The sequence below is a fragment of the Notolabrus celidotus genome, chromosome 6 (assembly GCF_009762535.1).
Source record: "Notolabrus celidotus isolate fNotCel1 chromosome 6, fNotCel1.pri, whole genome shotgun sequence".
NCBI classification, from domain to species: domain Eukaryota; kingdom Metazoa; phylum Chordata; class Actinopteri; order Labriformes; family Labridae; genus Notolabrus; species Notolabrus celidotus.
Genome location: NC_048277.1, coordinates 7,714,789 through 7,731,551, shown reverse-complemented (window position 1 = coordinate 7,731,551; position 16,763 = coordinate 7,714,789). Strand labels below are relative to the sequence as shown.

The 16,763-nt window shown below is 37.6% G+C and overlaps 1 protein-coding gene across 2 annotated transcripts in view; it reads right to left on the bottom strand.

Annotated features, from left to right (window-relative positions):
- The window catches only part of cracr2aa (calcium release activated channel regulator 2Aa), a 43,999-nt gene extending 27,779 nt beyond the window's left edge, over positions 1-16,220 (bottom strand). For both annotated transcript variants that reach the window (XM_034686552.1, XM_034686553.1), the window contains exons 1-7: positions 16,057-16,220; positions 10,894-11,278; positions 6,153-6,264; positions 5,871-6,057; positions 1,257-1,403; positions 890-980; positions 667-762 (exon numbers count right to left, since the gene is read on the bottom strand). In XM_034686552.1, coding sequence (XP_034542443.1) covers positions 667-762; positions 890-980; positions 1,257-1,403; positions 5,871-6,057; positions 6,153-6,264; positions 10,894-11,091 — 831 coding nt within the window. In that variant the 5' untranslated portion in view covers positions 11,092-11,278; positions 16,057-16,220. The remainder of the gene's footprint in view (positions 1-666; positions 763-889; positions 981-1,256; positions 1,404-5,870; positions 6,058-6,152; positions 6,265-10,893; positions 11,279-16,056) is intronic.
- Between the last annotated feature and the right edge of the window lie 543 nt (positions 16,221-16,763).

Below are 16,763 nucleotides of genomic sequence, written 5' to 3'. Positions count from 1 at the left end.
TCAAATTCCTTGTGTGTTCAAGCATACCTGGCCAATAAAGCTGATTCTGATTCTGATTCTGATTCATATGTTGTATTTAAGCTGTTGCACAGCCACTTGCCACTATTCAGGGCTGCAGCTCCAGTTAAAGCCTACTCCCATGATGCTTTAGAGTTCTACTACCGGGTTGTAAACAAGCACAGATGTCAGATGTCATCTGGTAGCGCAGTGAGGTTTGTCAGTATGTTGATCTAGTAAATGGGGATACAGTTGTATGTAGGCTGTGTCTGGTTAATGGAAAGATTCAAATGATTAGCAAAAATATATTTTGGTGGACTGCCTTGGTCGAACAAGAATAAAGTCAAAGGCAGGCGGTGCCCTTGCTGTTGAAAACATTTCTCAGAATTTGTTTTTCCCCTCACTGATTTGAATCGTCCCGTCTATGCACAGATTGTTTGACTATCTCCCATTGAAAAAAATCTGTGTCACTAAAAAGTTCTCATGTTTACAATGTGCTTGACAAATTGTCCATTTTAGAGACTGTCTCCGTCAAACATAAATCCATCACTGTGTTGATAATAATACATAATGGGTGTGTTGATTGTACAGTTATACTTCATTGTTTTATTAGCTTTTTACAGCTTTGTGTTATCTTGTTTGATATATTCATTGGTGCGTTCCACTCACCCTCCTCTGTTTCTGAAAGATATGCTCCAGCTCCTTCTCTTTGCTGGACAGCTGCAGCTCCAGATCCTGACTGCGAGACAGATACCGCTCATAGTCCTTTAGACCACAAAGAGAGGAGATGGAGACATAAGGAGAAAGGTGATTGTGAGGAAGAAGATTGACAGTGTTTCATAAAATCCCCAACAAAAAGAAAACTTGTCATGCCTCATTAAAACGTCTGTACCTGCAGAACAATCCTGTCTTTTTCAGTTTTGATTTGATGTTCCATTTCCTCGTAAAGCCGCTGGATCTCATCATCGTGTGTTGCTGCTTTCCTGTATGCATGAGATTCAGGTTAGACAGCGCGTTACGAGCAGTTTATCCTCAACAAAACTTTGTGTAAAGAAACTGCTTTAATCAACATTATTTTAAAAACAGTATCAAATATTCTAGAGTGACAACAGCTCATTAAAGCCATCAATTTAAAGCATGAATCTGTCTTTATGGTGACATTCCCAGCTCAGTGCTCCTCATTTGATACGTCAAAACTTAAATCTGCCAGACCCTCGACACTGACTTGAAATAAAGAGCATGAACATGTTCCTTCTGACCTTTTCAGAGCGCTCTCCATCTCTCTCTTCTCCTGGTTGGCCTCTATGATCTGGGATGTTACTCTGGCGAGGAAGTCTTCAAAGTTGGACAGAAGGTGAGGTTCATCCCGCCGCAGCTGGGCCCATAAACTACGCACCTCAGCAGGACTGATGGAAGAGGAAGAGGTTGACTTTTAAATGACTCTTTTTCATCAGGTTCTTATTTAAAGGACAAACACAAATAACATGGTGAGGAAATGCTGGTGAATTCTTCATGCTGGTGAACTATCCAACACAAACACGTGTATTTGATTATAACAAAACAAAGTATAACAAAGCTTTTTCTCTCAGTTCTGTCATCAATCGATCAATCAATCAATCAATCAATCAATCAATCAATCAATCAATCAATCAGACTATTTTTGTAAAGCATTTTCCATACAATAATATTGTTACACAAAGTGCTGTACATAAAAATAATAATGGTAGTAATAAAACAGAATACATTAAAAATACAAAAAAATATCCTCCCACCCCACAATACACATGCAAGATTAAGAACAAGATAAATAAATAAATAAATAAAGAAGTTGTTAACTAACTGAGGAAACGCTGCCATGATACAGTATCTTAAAGAGGAAACACTGGAGGTACAATAAGATGTTGAAACTTAAGATATAAATACAATAACTTAATAAGATAATAAAACACAAAAAGATTAAACCAGTAAAATAAAATAAGATTCTGTGCTAAAAGTGAAAAAGCAAAGTAAAACAGAACAAAATATAAAAATAATGAGAGGTAGTCTTTAAAAATCACTGGAATAAGATGATAAGATTTAATTGATTACTAAATGAATAATGCAATTATCCCCAATAAATTTGAAAATAAATAACAATTAAAAATGAACTGAATAAATAATATATATGTATCTATAATAATTTAAAATAAGACAGCATTAAAATTGTTAGAAAAGTAAGATTGAGTAAGACTCAAAAAGCAAGACTAAAAAGTTTGCTTTTAAAAATGTTGTCATTCGTCGTTAAATCTAACTTTTATCAAGTCTACTGAGATCATCATTTCTAACTTCTTGTTTTACAGCCCAACAGCAAAAGATAGCAGCAGTCCAAACAGCTTTGCAAAAAGTATTTTGGTAACACTTTATATTAACTACACACTTTTAAGCATTAGTTAAGCATTAATTAATACTTAACTCATCATCTGTAAAGCATTGTTCATACATTAATACTCATTTATATATCATGTACAAACACAGTTATAAATGTTTTATTATTCATGAATATGACTCTCTATAATGTGTTAACTAACTCTTTGTTTATACTTTATAAATGATGGATTCACCAATTGCAAATGAGCTATTATGGTCATTATAAACCAGTTATAAACACATTTACAGGTTATGATTCTAACATTTAGTAAGGGTTAGTGAACACCTTATTACATAGCAAATTATGATTAATTAAGGTAGTCACAAAGAAATTATAAGCTGCTTGTTCATGGTTTTGTGAGCTGATCTAAAGTGAGGACTTTTTATGCTTTACAAAGCATTCATTAATGAGATTTAAGACCAACAGCACCTTAAACTGGTTTATAATGACCATAATAGCTCATTTGTATTTGGTGAATCCATCATTTATAAAGTATGAACAAAGAGTTAGTTAACACATTATAGAGAGTCACATTCATGAATAATAAAACATTTATAACTGTGTTTGTACATGATATATAAATGAGTATTAATGTATGAACAATGCTTTACAGATGATGAGTTAAGAATTAATTAATGCTTAATTAATGCTTAAAAGTGTGTAGTTAATATAAAGTGTTACCAGTATTTTTTATATTACGGGAGAGTTTTGCAAAATAATTTTCCCATTGTCATTAGCACTAAAGATAGGAATCTCAAGCAAAAATATTACTAAATATCCACAGGGAAATATTCCAAGATTAAAGATGACTGGAGAAGAAGAGAAAGAAGAAGTTCCTCCCTGAACTCTTATAAAGCTTTGACAGACGTCAGTGTTTCTGAATCCTTCTCCTGTACTTTATGTTCTCTATAAACACTAGGGCTGCTTTTAAGTGTTTCTGTGTTACAAAGTCTGAAACCAAAGTATTGACAAACCACTGAATACAAACATTGATATAAGGATTTACATTTGCATCAAAATCAGCTGTGATGACAGACATGCTAGAAACAATGCCATGTTTTCTTTAAGCCTTGATAGGGTCAAATAAATCCCTGTTGAGAGTTTTCAACAGTTATACTTCAGCTCAGGTCAACATGTGTCAGTGCTGCACAAACAAACCTGATATGAAACCTCACCCTGAGCCAGCCAGATGAGCAGAGGCCAAAAGGATGTGTAAATCTGGCATCCACCTCCCATACTGCTTACTTTTATTGACCTGGAGTTGTTTGTTAAAGGTGAGTCTAGTCATGCATTTCAGGAGATCCTGTCATCGAGTGTCTTTCTGACTGACAAAGCAATGTCCAAACAGACCTCAGCTACAGTTACTATTGATCAGTGTGTTCAGAGTGAAATATTAATGCAGAGAGAGACAGCAAAAAACATACAGTACAGGAACTTATGAAAGCTGAAAGTTTTCTAAAAGTGAAGCTTCCTGACAATTCTTACGGTTCAATGCTAAATTTGTGTTCAATATTTATGCACCGACACAAACACAAAAAAGGCAGAGCGAGGACTGCTCACACTGCAAAAACTCAAATTTAGTAAACACATCTGTTTTAATCTGCCCAAAATATTTCATTACACTTAATATAAGGCATATATTCACAAAGTGACAACCTCTGGTCTTAGAATATGAAGCCCATGCAGACGTGCTAAACACTGCAGTTCATTGAGTGTTGACTTGAGGCTGGCTGCAGAAACACCAGAAACCACATACACACCCTTTCAAAAAAGATGATCTTTGCAACAGAAATAAACATTACAGCATGGTTAAAAAAAACACTTGGGTCTACGTAGCTAGCTTCTGTATCGGCACACACTGTAAGGGGGACACATTTTTTATAACAAGGTAGTTCAGAAGATATTAAGATTACGAGTTTTGCCCATTTAAGGGCATGACTGACTTGACTGACAGGCGGGAACACTGTAGCTGTTAGCAAGGATGCTAAAAGCCCGCCTCTTTACCTCACACTTGCTCGACAGAAGTTAGGTTGAATTCAGCATTTCCAATATGGCTCCCACCAGACGATCGGCTTTAAAACAGCACTTCACAAACAGATGGGTGATGTCATGGATACTACATCCATTTATTATACAGTCTATGATACTCATTGATCAATTTCAGATGTTGCACTCACATCTTTCAATACATCGCACGTTTAAGAGACGACTAATTCAGTCAGCTTCAGTTACTATTGATCAGTGTGTTCAGAGTGAAATATTAATGCAGAGAGACAGCAAAAAACATAAAGTACAGGAACTTATGAAAGCTGAATGTTTTCTAAAAGTGAAGCTTCCTGACAATTCTTACGGTTCAATGCTAAATTTGTGTTCAATATTTATGCACCGACACAAACACAAAAAAGGCAGAGCGAGGACTGCTCACACTGCAAAAACTCAAATTTACTAAACACATCTGTTTTAATCTGCCCAAAATATTTCATTACACTTAATATAAGGCATATATTCACAAAGTGACAACCTCTGGTCTTAGAATATGAAGCCCATGCAGACGTGCTAAACACTGCAGTTCATTGAGCGTTGACTTGAGGCTGGCTGCAGAAACACCAGAAACCACATACACACCCTTTCAAAAAAGATGATCTTTGCAACAGAAATAAACATGTTTACAGCATGGTCCAAAAAAACACTTGCTAAAAGCCCGCCTCTTTACCTCACACTTGCTCGACAGAAGTTAGGTTGAGTTCAGCATTTCCAATATGGCTCCCACCGGACGATCGGCTTTAAAACAGCGCTTCACAAACAGATGGGTGACATCACGGATACTACATCCATTTATTATACAGTCTATGATACTCATTGATCAATTTCAGATGTTGCACTCAGCTCTTTCAATACATCGCACGTTTAAGAGACGACTAATTAATGACTAATTACTGCACTGCTTAATGAAATCTGCTTCTTCATTTCTGTTACTTGTTCTTATTCTCAGGCTATTTTTATCAAATTTCTAACATATGTAAGTAGGGATGTTTTATTTCCAGCAGGGCTGTTGTAACAATAGGTGTTTAAAATTGGTTATATAAATTGTTTTTTTCTGTTAAATTCATTCTTTCTGACCAGTGCAGGAAGTACTGGTATAAGTTACTTGTTAAGTTCCATGAAATACAATGTTGTGTGTGGATTTTTCAGGTGAGTGTGACTTACATTAAGTGATATTCTGACTGGAAATGAAAGAAATAGACTTGTTAAGATTGCAGTTTTTGCAGTGCAGAGAGGGAACACAGTAACAACATTGCTTGTCAGTGGAAACTTTAAACTCTTCAGTTTGCACAGCTGATTATAGTCCCAGGCTCAGTCATTGAAAGCGTACGCTTGTGAGGCATTTAAAAGATATGAAGTTGACCTAACTTCACTGAAATCAGAAGCACCCACACACAGACACACACACACACACAGTACTCACTCCTCAAAGACACTGTTGGCTCCGAGGCTCTCCATAAGCATGCTGAAGTGTTTCTCCTCTTCATCGTCTTCTCCTCTCATCAACCTCTCCTCCCACTGGCTCTGGTACAGGACCTCAGGACTTTTACCAGTGTTCTCCTCCCCCATGTTGTCCACTACAGTGATCTTCTGGCCGAATAAAAACTCACCTGGAAAAATCAAGAGCCGGAGTGAACGATCAGAACATCAGACTGCTCCCACTGATTAGAATTCTCGCTCCGTTTGTAACAGACTGAGAACGTACTGAAGCCGGAGGAGAACTCATCCAGGGTGAGGAATCCATTGCCGTCAGAATCGAGGGTATCAAACACGTTCTCCAACTCCTCCGCACTGAGAGGGAGCCCTCCGTTCAGCCTCTATTTAACAAGACACAAAACACAGCTGCTACTGCTGCAAGAACAAAGCCTCAAGGACACTAACCATCCTGTAGCTATAACAACTACTGCCGAAGGACGGTCACTGCACGGTCATCATCACGTCCAAGGGAACAAATGTTCAGCAGTTAAAAATAGAAGAAGTTATCAGGACACAGGACGTGAATCACATACGAAATAAGCATTTTAATTCTCAGACAGTTGAGGTGGTCGTTTTGACCACTCATCGATAATTTGTACGGAATTTCAATTTATCAATACAACATTTTAAAATAAACGTAACAGTAGTTTTGCACTCCTCCGATAAAATAACACCAACACCAAGCCACAACATTTATATTCCAATGCATGAAAATGAATAAATTCATCCACAGATAAAATACAGCCTGCAGATAAGAGGTTGTTTGAATAAAAGCTATAGCTGTATGTAAAATAATTATGAACCATCACCACAATGTATTTCAATGCATTATAACCACTCACAGACTAACATGACTACTTAAGCATGACTTTTCTTCCACAGAACAATATAATAAAAATGACTAAACTGGAATTAATCAAAGTGATTTAGATTTAAAGATTAGACCTAAAGCACTAAGCGTTCATTATGATAAAAACATGCTGGTAAATTATATTGAAATGTCATACTTTAATGTCAAGTAAACTGAAAGTACTCTCCTCAAAGCAGGCTCACTTAAACAAGGTGTTTGTTTGTTCGGGTCGGAGTTTCACCCTGGTTTGCATTCAGAAATAAAGCTACTTTTTGGCTTCTAACCTAAAAGCATTAAAAATGAAAAACAAAAACAAACAATCTAATAGCATAAAAAACATCTTGAAAAAATGTTTCATTGCAACAGTGACAAACATCTTCAAAAGAGGAAGAAGGAGAGAACAGTAAAATAATTCACAGTCTAATAAAGTGTCCAGTCATTATGACTGACAGTCATCCAGACTTGAAACATTCTGAACCCTTTTTTGTTCTGAGCTTAAAAAATATTCATGTTGGAATAAGATGTGCACATATTCAAAGTCAAGGTCCTATGATTACATAAGTTTAACTTTGACGAAGGTGTTACATCATAATTTATAAGTAGTGAAAGAATCAGCTATCTAAAGCTGGGGTTGGTAATCAGATTTAGATTCACTTTTTGTCATACTGGTTGAAATGATCTTTATTTCCCGATGGAAAATCAATACATAATGTGTTCTTAAAAAAGAGTGAAAAAAAGCCCTTGTCTACAGCCGGAGTAAAATTGGGAAAACACCAACCAATCCCTGCCATCAGAAGCCAAACTATGAAACCAATCAAATCCCGTCCTGCCGTTCTACCCACCTCCTGCAAAGCGTACATTTCATGTTTGTTTGTGTTTTTAACTTTCACTATGAGAATGTTTTGGTTTTTTCTTACCTCTGAGTGAGACATGAGTTGACGTAGTACAGAACACAAACGATGTGCTGAGGACTGGTTTTGAATCAGTCACCATCATATGGTTGCAAATCAGCGGCACTCATGCATGTGAGCGAGGGCGTCATTTTGGAGGAACTCCGAGGAGGGGGGTAGAAGGAGTCCTGAGGAAATGCTACATTCAAATTCATGCTAGTTTTCAGTAACTACCAACCCCAGCTTTAAGTCTGCACAGTTCCTCACACTCAGACAACCAAACACCTGAACAGCTGACATCTTTCCAGAGCAGCTGCAGTCCTTCGTGTTTGTACTCCGTGCAGCTTCACTGGAGCAGATGTTTATTCAAGTTTTATCGGCAAGAGCCTTTTAAGGATTATTCTAAGTACACCCAATGTTTTAATGAGGGAGAATTGATGGTGAGTTCTTGAGGAGGAGGAGACAGTTGCATTGACTTGGGCTTTGCAGCTCTATTGCTGGTTGTGTAAAAATTGAGCGCTGACATGGACAGTACTCACTTTTCTACACTTGTTACAGACCCTGGATCAAACTCTGACTATACGTGCCACTTCATACAACCTTTATATCTAGCACAAATGGGTTCAGAAAAGCTGATGCATTGTCCAGAACAGGACCTGAATGTGTTTATAGTTGTTTTTCTCGTCTGTATGTTGTTTCTTTCCCCTATCCCTTAAATGCTCCTTGAGTACCAATTGGCCAAAAGAGATTTTCTGGGCAGGGAAATGATGCATGGAGTGATGCCAACAGAGATTAGTAAGAAGAATAGATGTTCTAAATGTCTATAGCAGAATAAGAATAAGAATCAGATTTGGGTTTTATTGTCAAGTACATACACAGTGAATTTGTCAATGTGCTTTGTGTGCTTTCTGGAAAAAAGAAACTTCATGAAGTAAACGAGCACAAAAACTATAAATATAGCAGTTTTATATGAAATACTTTAAAAATGATCTACTCTGTATATGAACAAGTTATTTATATGGTAAAGGAATGTGCACTGGGATGCCAAGGAGGTGTGCAAAAGTTTACTGTATAAATACAGAGATAACGTGCACACACCAATAATGATTCAGATGATTGTTATTGTAATACATGAAGACAGATGTGGTGACATAAGAAGAGCGTCTGTAACAACCCACCGTTATTAGACCACAGAGCATGCTCAGATTTTCTCTTTCCATCAGTCAATTCAATACATGTTTATTTGTCATCAATCTTTCACAAGCAACGACGTGCCACATTTGGCAGTACTATATTTTGCCACCTTACAACACCTTAGTGTTAAACTACTCGATTCTGATTGGTCAGTTCCCCGTATCACTGGTGTTGTGGCCAAGAACAACCTGATCTAACATGTCAAATCAAGTAAATCCAGCATATTTCACCTCTGCCTGTTGAAACTGTTCGCATTTTCCGCTAGTATTCGGTAAACCAGTAAACAACATGGAGGATATTTTTAATCTTGGATATTCGGATAACACCAAACTTTAGATTGTTGATTAATGGCTGACCAGCCACCAGCAGAGAAAAGAAGAAGAAAGGAAGAAATCAGTGAAGGAGGTTTAAAGACAGCAGGAGCTGAATGAAAGAGACGTCAACTAAATTAAAAAAAAAATGGTTTTGCTGACGGACTGGTTGGGTGAAAAGGAAAAGTCAACAGCCTTTATAAGTGACTGGGCAGACGACTTTTATCAGAAGCTGTGGTCATTTTATGTAACAGTTAAAATTCAAACGTTTAATGTTGTTTGACCTGTAAGTAGGTAGAAAAAAATATACCAATGCAATGACAACGCTACCAGCGGTCAAATCTGACATACCTTTTTATTTAGCTGTGTAAATTGATAATTTTTAATCAATCAGATCCTTTTTAAATCACTATTTTATGTCAATTTCTTCAGCTGGTAGTCGGTTGATAAGCAGGATAATGTATAGTGAGGAGGTTGTTACAGCAGATTGTTACATCAAAACCCAGATGTGATTCTTGATTTTACCCTCCCTTCAGGATAAGCTGACTCATATTCTCCTGTGACTACTCAAAGTAGTATTAACATAATGATCTCAATGTTTGGGTTAATTTTCCAGTTCAACCTTTCTGGGTCATGTTTGTGTGCCCTTGCTCTTAGTTACAAGAGGAAGCCAACTTTTAACAAAAGAGTAAATCTAAAAGTGACATGGCTGAGTGAGAACCACCTCAAAACATCCCTCTGACCATAAAGACTGCTGGACCATTCAAAAGAAAAGCCAACACAGCCACACCTCTATTAGCAGCCAGGGTTTTTACGCGTGTTTACACTGCTTCACATGTTGACCAAGGCCACCCAGACAATCCAGGGGAGGGACAGCACCTCTCAGCTGTTCTTGTAAAGTGTGTTATCTGGGCACAACATAACCCTCATGTCAGCAAACAGAAGAACTGTAAAGCCAGCATGTTGTTACATCAGGGTGAGAAACGTACGTTTAAGCTGTGAAGACCTAGAGTAAACACTGTGGCTCCCTGTAAGCAGAGCCAATCATCAGATAACCTTTGGCGCATGTATCCAAAGTTTAAACAAATTACTAGCGCTCTAAAGCACTTATTTCAAGTATACATTCAAGTCATACATAATAGAAACCGGAAGGACTGGACCTCTGTCTTTCTCCTCATCTCATTTAAAATCTATTACCATGAACACCAGATCAAAGTGTATTTATGCTCCGCCAGCGAGAGCCTACAAGTGCTTCATCAAAGGGTTAGCCGCGGCAGGGACGCACATCCAAGGGGCGAGTAAATCTGCACAATAATGTGGGTAGGAGTTACATGACAAAGCTTACGCACGGCTCTCTGTGACTCAGTCTCTTTCATGCCGTGTTGAATAAGGTGCACATGTCTTGACCATCCTGCTGAGAATCATTAATGAGCGCACACACACAGACCCCGTGTATTACACTCATTCTGTTTCAATGAGGAGCTGTTTTCTCCAAACATCATGAAAATGTGAAAATGAAGAAAAATTGGCTCCAACAACGAGGCTACGTTGTCCATTCAGTGTTCCTGTAAGTCATTAAAGTTATTCACAGTGTGTTTTTATCATTTTCAGGGACATTGAGCCTCTGAAGGTAATATTTTCTCACATTAAATAATTGAAGCTCTTCTATTTAACTACTTCTATTCAACAAAGGTCAGTCTTTTCACCAAATAGTAGTCGCCTCACCTGCATGTCACGCCGGCTGATGAAGCCCTTGTTCTCGATGTCACACATCTGGAAGAACTCCAGAACTCTTCTCTGTCCCACGTCTTCGTCCTCACATTTACCCTCCTCATCTCCATTCCCTTGCCTGTGCCACGCTGTCCGGTCCACAGTGTTGGTCATGGTGTCAGTGACGGCACACGGAGCAGTAAAAGCTGCCATGGTGTCTGTGAGTTTGTTGATTTGAGAACGTTTTCCTGCGTCGTTTACATGAGCCAGGTGCTCACGGAGGTGTGGAGGAAACAGATCCTGGAGAAGTGAAGCTTCAGGCTGCTCTACAACAGAGGCTCTCACACATGTTGCCGATTGTCATCTCTTAGCAACCACCTCTTTAATAAGTCGATGAAACCTGGGAGAGAGACAGGAGGAGAGTCTTCAGGTTGAACAGTGCAGCCTTTAGCCAGATAAAAACAGTTAGAAGTATTATTCTAAATGTATGAAATGCTTCAAAAGAACGTTATGGTGCAGAAAGTCTAAAAGAAGAGAGTTGTGTTTAGCCTTCACGGTGAGAGAAAAAGAGCCTCTATCACAGTCTGGAGCACATGATAATTCAATAACACATGAGGACTAAATAACAAAACTTAACTAGTTTACATTTGAGTGTAGTTTTTTAATTCCTCAAACCAGTAGTTTATACACACAAGCTAAAAAATTATAAGACCTGTGATAAGTAAACAAACTCGACTTTAGCAGTGTGGCACATTTCATCAAAGGCACATTTATAAGGAGTTTTTTTTGGTCTTCTTCAGGACTTCATTGGTGGATAGGGAAGTGGATTGAGTCAGAAACTAGTAAACAGAGTGGGGAGTAACTCGAGTAAGGAGCTGAGGGTGGGGGGGCGAACCCAGGGCTGCAAATGCAACTTCATTGGCTGTTGTCTCCGAACATGAGGGGTACGATTTGGCACTCCAATAAAAAACGATTGTATTTTTTTTAACAATAAATGACATTTTGTAGTAAAAACAATAGACTGAAGTTTTTAACTGGTTTTGAAAAACACTGAAACTGATGCCTTTACTTATATGACCCTCAGGCACAGGACTAACTTCATACTTGTGTTTTCAAAGCCTCTGTTCAGTGCCATAGGTGTCAGTGAAGAGAGTTTCAGCAGACTGCAAAAGTTATTAGTGGTAGTATTATTTACATTTTTTAAAGCAAAGATTCCCTGTGGGGTTTTTGTTTGAATGTTAAAAGAAATCAGAACCCTGAAAAAACACTAACAGATCAGCAAAGAGTAAAAAGGTACCAGGGGTGTGCAGTCATACATACACAGCTACTCCGATGGTGTGCAGCCTGTGTGTAGAGAGACAAGGTCCACAATATCTAGCAGACTTCAATAATGGGGACTACATGAAGCAGCTTTTGAAAGAGGCTTTTTAAAATGGAGGTAATTAGCACATCCTACTCAAATGACTGGCTGTGGAGGTTTGCGTGAAATGAAGCCAGAGCCTCTCTGAATGAATCCAGCAGAGGAAGATGACTGAAGCTGCAAGGCTTCAGGCAGTAAAGCGCAGAACTTAAAAAATGTGCTTTCTTTCCCTTTTCAGATAATATTGAGCAAAATCGTACACAAAAAAATATCCATATTTCCATCTCATTATCTGTGCCTTTCCAAATTCATATTTGGATTCAGGCTCATCCCTAAATGGCAAAACTTGTTTAAAAATTGACAAAACCAAAAGTTCAGTTCTGAAAGCCAGATTTTAAATGATCTGTCTGAAATGTCATATTTCATTGATGTTCTCTTGTATAATCACTTTGATTAACAGAGTTGTCTGAAGTAAAACATGCCCTCCTGTGTGCTGCACTCCTAAAACACCAGCTGCTTCTCCTCTTTGCTCAGAGACTAATTTAATCTGACAACTTCTCCCAGACCTGAGCAGACAGTTGTGTGAGGATGAGGAGGGGGAATATTGACTGCTCCAGCTCAGTCAGAGGAGGGTTTCATGCAAGCTACACTTTTTATGTCCATTGGTTTGGAAGACTGCTTATCAGAGGGATGTTGTGCATGTTGAGTCAGCTCAGTCGATTCATGAACAAGAACACCAGGTAGTGTGTCAGTGTGTGTGTGTGTGTGTGTGTGTGTGTGTGTGTGTGTGTGTGTGTGTGTGTGTGTGTGTGTGTGTGTGTGTGTGTGTGTGTGTGTGTGTGTGAGAGAGAGAGAGAGAGAGAGAGAGAGAGAGAGAGACAGCGTGTGTGTGCGTGCGTGCTTTGACCCATGCAAATGTAGATACCGGGGCTGGTACAAGACAAACCGACAGGAAACTCAGATATGCATGTAGGCTGGTAGAAGGTCAGAGGAGTCAGACATATAATACACACACCACACCACACTACACCACACTACACCACACTACACCACACACACATACACCACTACTTATATTTAATTATATTTTGCTCTTCAAACTTTGGAAGCAAATTTCTGAAAATCTAAAATATGCTCCGCTCCAATTTAATTTAAGAAAAAGTTTATCAGACCACATTTATAAAGTTACCATTAAAAAAGAATGTGTACCAATGTGTATTGTTGTGTATAAAAAAATCTGAAATGATGACACTCAATCGTGACATTAAAGTGTATTGTGTTCTTATAAAAATAAATAAAAATAAATAAAGTTATAAAGAAAACATTTTATTTTATTTCATACACTCTGACCGACACATGTGCTTTATGGTTTGATTTTTCTGTATGAATGTGGGTGTTCATCTTTTGCATTTGAGCTTATTTTTAAAATGTTATGATTTCTAAAGTCATTATTACATAACACTTGGTCTGGCCCCTGGTCTTGATCTTGACCCTGACAACAACCCATAATACAAATGAACTGAAACAAACACTAAAACTTGTGAAAAATAAGTGAAAACAAGTGTCCTCAAAAACTAAAAACTAAACTAACAAACCATTTAAAAAAAATAATACTGAAACTGAAATCAAAAAGTCAACACAAATTAAAACAAATAAAAAACTTCAAACCTATTAAAGACTTCATGCAGTCTCCAGTTTTTGAATATGTCATGCTTCAAGTCTAAACATTGTACAACACAAACACTCGAGCAAGCATGACAAACCTCACGAGGAAAGTCACCAAACCACAGTGAGCAACAGACGAGGCCTAGAGAGGAAATAAGAACAAGGAACTTAGATGAATCATTGTTTGGGAAGAGTGATGTAGTGCTTATGTCTTCATGCACAAGATCATATAGTGTCTAATCTTTACAGGCCGTCCTGTTGGACACAAGCCACAGACAGGTTTATGGCTCCTTGGTAAAAACCAGGAGTGTGTGTTCAAACAGGTGGAACACATTATAACAACATTTGGCACATGATGATTCCACACTTAATTGCTTTGGTCTGACTACAATAAATTACCATCAATTATAGATCAAGGGCGTAAATATACTTGAGCTTACTGCTTTGCATGCAGATACCTTATCAGCTTTAGTGTTTGGCAGGTAACAGCTGTTAGTTTCAGCACTGAGTCAGAGCTAAGAAAAGTTCAAGCTGGGAGTTAAACTGCATAGCAATCAAAATGAATGACAGGTATCAAAATACATTTGAATTCATCATAGTACTGACAAAAAACTGCTACTTTGAGTCCTTGTCCAAATGAATGCTTCAAAGACACAGTGAGTCTGGTCTACCTGCACTCAGAGGTCCCACGGTGCACACACATTTTGAGCACACACTAAGGTTGTGGTTTGGACTAAAGAGACTAAGTTCGTGGTCTGAATTTGTGACCAAAACTGGAATATGCAAGACACTTTTCAAAACCAACCTAAAAAAAGTTCCCCATGAGTCACTAACATTACTCTCATAATGTACAATTAATCATTATTAAAAATACAAACTTTAAAGGACATATTGCAAACGAGCAGAACATGAAGAACATGAAGAAGAAGAAGAAGAAGAAGAAGAAGAAGAAGAAGAAGAAGAAGAAGAAGAAGAAGAAGAAGAAGAAGAAGAAGAAGGGCTCCTGGCTTGCTACATTTAAAGTTAGTTTGTCATAAATATCAAATTTAGAGAGTAAAATCCCCCTGCGGGAGCCTAAATAATTCACTACACCAAGTTGCATAATTATTTCTACGTGATATTAAAGCTGGGTTCAAGTGTTTATGATTTGGCTGGCAGGGCCATTGAGGAGACAAAGTTTGCAGTATCTTATAGTAATTTGTTTAAAAAAAGAGCAAAAGAAAGAGACTGTGCCTCTGGGTTCTTCTGGGGAAAAGTTATGTGTCTAAAATGCTGTTGTGACTGTGTGTGCATTTATTCATGATTCAGTTTATTTATGTAGTCATTATCATAACATTCTATGTATTATTTATTTATTAATTCATTCATTTATCTATCCCCTCTGCATAACCGCTTACATTTAGTTTTACTGAACTTATTTGCATAAACATACCTAGAATAAAGTTATGCATTATATTTACAGTTTTTTGAATATATTAAAGACGATTTCATTATTTTTTTCCTACTATAATTTATTTTATTTGTACAGTTTGACTTGACAGTGAGACTGGTTACACTGTTTTGTACTTTGTTGACTTTTTTGACGATCCAAAATATATCTAGGTTCTCCTGCTTTACATAAATACACATTGAAATACATATTTGTAAGTTTTAAAGTTGGTAACAGTTCCTGTAAAGATGAGTGTCATGATCTGCAGAAACGCCCACACTCAATAATCAGTCCCTGCAGCAGATAAGGGGGGAGCAGACTATTTCTAGAAATGTAGTCGGCCTGTCAAGAATTTTATGGTTAAATCAGTCAAGAAGTAAAAACTAGTTGAAGAAAACGATTGCATTCTGTAAAACTAAAGTTACTCAAACAGAAATGACTGGATGGAAAACTTAAGTTCATTAAACACGTGTTCGCTTCCTCCCCCTGTGAGCACACTCTCTTATTGTGACACATCCTGAAACACACACAGCCTCATTCACACCTATTGTGTCCAAACTTTCGCTGTAACTAAATTAAACACAATAACTTACAAACATGAGCCACTGGTCGGGTAGTCATAGTCACAGGAAGGCTGCCAGCACCAGTAAGGTGCAGACTGTCATGAAAATAAACGCTACAGGTGAGGTCAGCGGACTTTAAGGAAGAACAGATCGTCACGTACCGGTGGATGAAAAGTCAGATCCAGGTTGGAGGAGTTCATTCTGCTCTTCTGCATCAGTTTAATCCGTGTGGCGTAACTCTGTCTGTGTACAGGACAGACGGCGCGAGGTGTGCAGGAATGTGACTGAGCACTGACGGGAGTGACGTCATCGAAGTCATCGTAGGTGACCATAGCAACACTAACAAGGAAGTGCACATCCAGGAAGAAGACACAAAAACCCGAACCAGTTCTTTTGTCTTTCTCTTTTTCCCTTTGTCAGAGGGCTTTTCTGATTCCAGTACCACAAATGGAAAAGGAAATACAGTTCGGAAAAAAACAGTTCCTGTTATTCTGAAAACCTCTTTTATTGTCCTTTAATTCTTTTATTTAGTTATCAGTTTTTTTTATATTTTTTTATTTATTTATTTTTGAAAAACCTCTTAAACAATGATTTATAGGTCTATTGTCACACCACTTCATTCTGTTTAATTTACGTTGATTATTTTTAACCTCTTGCGTTGTATTCTGTTCTGCATTGTTAAAATTCCCCCTGATGTTTTTGAAAAGGTTTGCTTTGTTATTCAAACCATGCTTTGCTTGTCAAAGCACTTTGTAAACATTTCTTGTCAAATGTGCTCTATAAATAAAGTTATAATTATCCTTATTATATTTAACTCAGGCCTCAAAGTACATGGGTTTTTATATAACAGCATAATACTTTTGCCCCT